At 39.5% G+C, this 6,607-nt stretch overlaps 1 protein-coding gene across 1 annotated transcript in view; it reads left to right on the top strand.

Annotated features, from left to right (window-relative positions):
• Window positions 1-6,509: 6,509 nt before the first annotated feature.
• Window positions 6,510-6,607, top strand: part of RPS27L (ribosomal protein S27 like) — a 4,715-nt gene continuing 4,617 nt past the window's right edge. Inside the window, exon 1 of the mRNA XM_009274010.1 lies at window positions 6,510-6,580. Coding sequence (XP_009272285.1) covers window positions 6,510-6,580 — 71 coding nt within the window. The remainder of the gene's footprint in view (window positions 6,581-6,607) is intronic.

Below are 6,607 nucleotides of genomic sequence, written 5' to 3'. Positions count from 1 at the left end.
TCACAGCAATCGGATGGCCTCATTCTACAAGGGACTGGGCTAAATTCTCTTTGGAAAGTACCTAGATTTGTAAATAGAGTCATGTATTTATCTGCTCAAGTGACACAAATAATGGCATAATACTGACATCACCAATAAGCACAGGTGAAATGTGAGTGCGTATATGGCCTCAAACGTTTACATGTTGCTTTGGGAGTGTCAAGTAAGGAAGAAACTTGTTCACACAACAGAAAAATTATTTTTACACAGTCTCAAGTAGCACTAAGAACGTGGGTATTCTAGAACAACGTGGCTATTCTAGAGCACTTCAGTAAACACTTTTCCCCATCTTTTTCCACACATAATTATCTCTTGGTGTGAGGCAGCCTTATTATGTATTCATTATGCTGTGTTCCTCACAGGACGTCACAAGGCACTATAAAAATAAATAGCATTACTGAAACACTTCAAAATGACAGCAAAGAGCTATTGCTTTAATTTAATTTAAAAATTGCAGCCTTTAGACAAGCTATAAACAGAAATCTAACACGCTAAATCACTACAACAGTTCTCACTTCCCTCTTAGGACAACAAAGGAAAAAGCCGTTTTCTCCAAAACATTCATTAAGGGATTGTCATCCCGCAAGGCCTGAGCCACCAGCTTCCTTTTCAGCTCCCTCCAGGCTTCCCCTCACCTCCGTGCAGGAACGGCCCTTTGGCACCCGCTGACCACCCGGTCACCCGGCAGGGCATCGTGCTCAACAGCTGCCTGGAGTAAGGCGCGAGCGAGGTGCGGTGTTCGGAGGCCCTGAGGGCCCCTGCCATTTCTCCTTAGCCGCGAGTGTTTCAAGCACCCTCTAGATGGGATCGGGGGGTGCAAATGTGATTCAACCGCCTAACAGCAGTGCAGAGGTACCTGCTCGTGTCTCCCATCTGCAGCCAGATCTACCTACAGCCTACAACTGTAAAAGGTCCTTCCTCACTTTTTTTTGGTGTTAATTTGGCAAATATATATGCTGAGTTCTATACAGAATCAAACAAAATTAGTTTTGAATATTAAACTCTGTCATACATGGTTAGCCTCCATATTCCAAGCACACAGAAAATCACTCCATGACATTAACCTACAATTTGATGGGGTGAAATAGGGCTAAACTAGTCTAACGCCTGGCTACTGCTGTATTTGTGCAAAGTATTCTGAGGAATCACTCCAAACAAGTACCTTCAGCCATTATAAACCTTGAAAACAAAAGCTATTCTGCTCCAAGTTATTAATTATTCCAAATCTTGTTAAGGGTCTCAGTTTGATGGTGTTCCTGGCCAATATGTGTTTGTCATAACAAACCATCAAAAATCCAATGACAGATCTGATGTAAATCTCTGTACAAGGTGATTTCCCTAAGAGTTGTCATGAATGCTAACCTAACTTCCAGGTAATTGTATCAAAATCTAATTTTATATCATAGATGCTGTGTTGCGATTCAAGCAAAAAATTCATTGTTTGTTTGACTGAGACCTCTGGAAGACCAGGGTATCATCTGATAGAGCAGAATCAAGGCAGCAAAACAAGGATGGGGGGGAATTGTTGGTTCATTTTTTTTTTTTTTACACGCTTGGAGACCTCTGCACAGTTCAGGGTGGAATTTGGAAACATGGCTGCTTGGTTCATTTTTGTACTGTATAATTAGCAGTTGGGCTGTTTGGATGTTAAGATGGGTTGTTACAATACTTACTACAAGATATAAGTTTATAAATGATAATGGCAACCTGGCACTGAAGCAGTCAAACCAAATTGGTTAATTATTTCACACTAGCATGAATAATCAGATTATAGGAAACTGCAAATGAAAAACTAATCTCTGAAACATTTCCCTGTATCTGTATTTTCAGAGACATGAGTTGCTATGTACTGTAATTACGGCCATACTGAAGATTACACAATCGTACTTTAGCATCGAAGAGAGTCATTTTGGGGTTAATATTCACTCTTGAGTTTTATGGAACAAATAGGCTTCCATATGTCTCTGGAGCAATATGTTTGCGATCGCCATCTGTTACTCAAGAGTAGTTTTATAGAAAAATAATGCAAATTACTTCCCTCTTTAATTACACTGGTGCTTTGTAATATTGCATTCTGTTCTGATTTGGAAAAGTGCCAGTTTGCCAGATTCAAGGGACAGATGTTTACTTAATCATGAACTTTAAAAACAAGATATAAAAATTGAGTTAAATTTTTTGATTTTCTACAATATGGAAAAACTTAATTGTACAACTGTATACTTTGCAATATGTTAGTAAAACTTTGCGGAGTACTATCAAAGCTGTTTGTTAAGGCTCAATAACCAAGCCGCTACGATACCTGTTCCATGAAAATACTTTGAAGCCCAATCTTTGTTATTGCACTAAATTGGAAAAGGCAACATTTGTTTTATATTGCATCACAGTCAAATAGATCAACTACAATTAAATATTTCATTTTTTTCTGACATGGGAGAACCACTGAGGGGAACACTGAACACGTAAGGAAATAGAAAATGGTTGATACCGTGGTTTCTCTTTTGTCACTATATAAAAGCGGATAGCACCGTAACAGTGTGATGCTGATTGGTACATTTCAAAAAAGCAGAATTTTAAAACCCTTTACAACCCCTAAATGACTGCCCTAACAGTTTGCCTGAATACCACAGTTGAAGCTCATCCAATAAACAGATGTTGAGTCCCAACCAAGATACAGCAGAATTCCATTAGTCACTGAGATGTATGTAAAGTGCATCTGTTAAAGCACTCAGTTTAAGAAAGGCACTAATATGAATAGCAAAATGCAATTACTCCCTCTATTCATGTGCAATAAATTCAACAATCTTTACATACACATTAAAAAAACCAGGAAATACTTGTGACTAGTTTACCAACACCTACATTTTAAAGAAAAAAACAGATTACATTGCTACTTCATTGCCACTCTCATTTTTACTTTCTCAAATGATAGACATCATTACTTCTAGCTTTCAAAAATCCTTTTTCCCCCCCTCAGGTTAAGTAAAAAAAGAACTGTGTGAAAATCTGTCTTTAATCAAGCTCTTCTGTTCAATGCATATGAAATTGTAGGAAATTCTACATCTCAATTGTTTAAGTACAAGGTTTCAAAAAACCAACAGAGTTTAAAACATGTTGGTAGAACCAGGATCCTGTTATTTTGGCACTAATAGGAATCCACAGGTCCAAGTCCTACAAAAGATAATCTTATGAGGCAGTCTTGCCCCAAATGCCACCTAACTGCAAATCATTAACATGAACTTTGCTCCTCAGCTTTTGGACTCTGCTAGCTAATATGATAATATTTTTGATGTATATCTTTAACAACTCTGGTTTTGGCAGGTGCCTCTGCAATTTATTACTGTTTGATGACCATCATGTGACATTCCTTTAAAAAAATGTCACTTATTCCCCAGTTCCAGTAAATATGTCTTTCACTGCAGGTAGATACTTCTATGCTCATTCTACACTTTGTCTTACTGCATTTGATATGTCGATATGTCCTGCTTTCAAGTCCTAGTTTTAAGAAGATCAATGCATAGGTTTAATTTTTTTGGTCTTTACAAAGAATAGTACTCCCCTTTACTCTAGTGATCTAAATGTATGAATTTTCCATATGTATATGCTGCAGAACTTTATGTAGAAGAGGTTAAATCAAGTCATTATTGGAAAAAAGTTACTTAAAGTTTGTACAGTTCAATTCCAGAAAGGAAAAGCACTGTAAGACTCTTACCTGTAAGTTCTATTCATTTCAAGGTTTGCTATTATGGTAGTGCTAAAAGAGGACTCCTTCAAGTTCCAGTGCTAATCTATACTATCTCAGCATAAGCATATTTAAACCAAATGACTACATGCCATGGTTTACACCATTAATTTATAATCAATTAAAATTATAATACTTAATTCTGCAGTACTGGCAAAACCACAGGCAGACTACGTTCCAGATCAAACATACCTCTTGAAGTGAAGTGAGTGCAGCTTAGAGCTGGTTAGCGTATGGAAATCTAAACGGTCTTAATGATAGTACTACAGAGACACCCATCCACATTTTAGTATTCTAGACAAACCACCATAAGCATTATTAGGGTGAATTTGTTTTTTTTAAATCAGTCAATGCTCACTTCTTCAGTGACGACAGTCAGTTTAAATGAGGTTTTGTAGTAAACCCCCCCAAAAGCCTGTATTCTCGCAACGTCAGACAGCAAATCCTAAGGACCCACCCAAACTCAGCTGCAGGCGGCCACAAATGAGCAGAACAGGGTAGCACTGGGTGCTGGTGCTCTGCCACTACCTCCCTCATTGCAGGGAGGGTTGCTGGCTGTACCAGCCCAGCGGAGACCACCACAATGCATGTCATCAGAGACACACATTCAGCTTTTAAATGGCAAGAGACTGCCACTCGCAATGCAGGAAAAAAACCCAACTATCATTATGTTGTTTTTAAACGTCTCCAGATCAGCTTTTGGAAATTTTCTGTTGCTATTCTAGCAGACCGATAATGTTTCTTGTGCTTTTCTCTAAAATGAGATCAAAGTCTTTGTTTGCTGTGAGAAGGCTGGAAAGGGGAAGTCATTCTCTTAGACCTGAATCTATCTCCGTCTCTGTAGGCCACGCCACTGTGGTACAGGCTGCATTTCTCTCCTTATTAACTCACAAGTTAAACTCAGTGCTGTGTTTCTGTTTTCTAAAGAGTATACTTAAAAAAAACTTCAATCATAAGATTGAAGGTAACGCATTAGAATTGACTCATGCAGCAGGTCACTGAACTACAGTAAGCAGTTATGAAAAGGAAATGAATCTCTAAGTAAAACCAAAATAGAGAACCAGAGGAATGTGTCCAAAACACATCCTGTTTTCAGATCATCCTGTGTGCCCCTCCTTCCATAGAAACCAATTTTTAATGTAAACTGTCTCTAAAGTCTTCCTCAAGCACCAGAGGCTCCTTACAGGAAAGACATTTAAGAAGGAAAAGCTAGGAGGAAGAGGTGAAGGAGGGCGGCACTTTAGAAGTTCTGTTTTTCTCTTGGTGGTGCTTTATACATTGTGAAGGTATTTTCTTAAACAAAGAAAAACAGAATTCTCCTTCAGATTCTGAATCAACAGGCTTAATAGAGTCTCCCCTTTCCCTTCTGCTAGCAGATAAATAACATACATTTGAAAAAGGCTGAAAGGTAGTAGGAACAACTAGGACTCAAGAACTGACTCTGCACTGATAACTGGTTTATGTTCCTAGCTTCACAGGACAGCATGCAAAGGAAAGTATGAGTCAGAGCCTTTCATAGTAAATTCCCCATGATATAACAAGAAATGCTTCCAAAATACCTCTCTCTGTGTGTCATCACCACTCCAGCGCATAAGGAAAAAATGCTAACATAGCATTACAATGTTACAAGACAACGGTTGTGATGGCGAGAAGAGGAAAACCAATATAATGCCTTGGAGCACTACAATACATGGGTCTATCCTTGCAGAATAATGTAGGGTTTTGGGGTGGGAAGAAAGTATTTTGAAAGTTGTGTACAGTGTCCGCACTGGAGAGGCCATCCCAGCTTTGAGAATATTGTTGTCAGGAAGATACGCCTCTATAAAACCTACAACTTCACTTCTGCTCATAGCAAAATTTTAAAATAATTTTTGCTAAATGCATCAGTTCTCTCTTCAAAAAGGATGTGGCTCAACACGCTGCCTGTTGTTTTGGAAGACGTTTCATACTAAGCAATTTTTGTAAGGTCTATTCGTGCCACTTACTGGACTTCTAGTGAATTACACTTTTAAATGTTCAGGGCTTGATTAAATTAACTCCAAGAGTCTTTACAGATTATATTTGTGATTATTTTTATTGACTTACGGAAAAAACCACTCAATCTCTTACTAGAAAAAGTAATGAAAAATGTTTTTTTCAGTCCCATTATCTGCAGTATTTTTCTCATAGGTTCTCTAAATCGGTTTAAACACATAAATGACAACTAACAGATTCTTCTGCATCTTTGTTTTTGACTGGGGTGGGAAACTGCAAAAGACTATGCACGTGGGTACAACTTCATGCAATGTCATTTAGTATGAAACGACGTATGAGTGACAATTTAGTCAGCATCTAACGTGAAAGTAGATGGGACTTCTAGATTCCATTTATTACCTGAAAACACCTGTGTCACGTATCAATCTGTTCGAGGGACAAACGAGCAGATTTTTTGAAGAGAGAACTGCGATCATAGTAAAGACTCCGTCTTTCTCTGTGCTTCACCAGTTTCTGCGCGCCAGGGAGAGCGAGCGTTGCGGGACTGCCCCACCATAAACGCGGCAGCGGCCGCTGCAGGAGCTCTCACGCTGCTTTTTCCTGGAAGCGCCATTTCGCCTGCGGGAAAGCAGCAGGCCCGCTACCGTCAGCTCCTACAAAAATCCTCTACAGGAGGCGAACCGAACGCGCGCACGGTCTCTTGCACCGACTTCCTCGCCCATTACGCAAACCAAGTTACGCGCAGGGAAACGACAGGATGGCGTTTTTGCAAGCACTGCCAACAAGGTCCCTGCGAGGACGAGACTCCCGCCAGACTCCTGGAAGCCCGTCGGGGCCCGGCGCCGCGCTCCCGCT

The sequence above is a fragment of the Aptenodytes forsteri genome, unplaced genomic scaffold, assembly GCF_000699145.1.
Source record: "Aptenodytes forsteri isolate BGI_AS27 unplaced genomic scaffold, ASM69914v1 Scaffold239, whole genome shotgun sequence".
In the NCBI taxonomy this organism is placed as follows: domain Eukaryota; kingdom Metazoa; phylum Chordata; class Aves; order Sphenisciformes; family Spheniscidae; genus Aptenodytes; species Aptenodytes forsteri.
The sequence above is the reverse complement of the archived record's forward strand: the minus strand, read 5'-3'. Positions and strand labels throughout refer to the sequence as shown.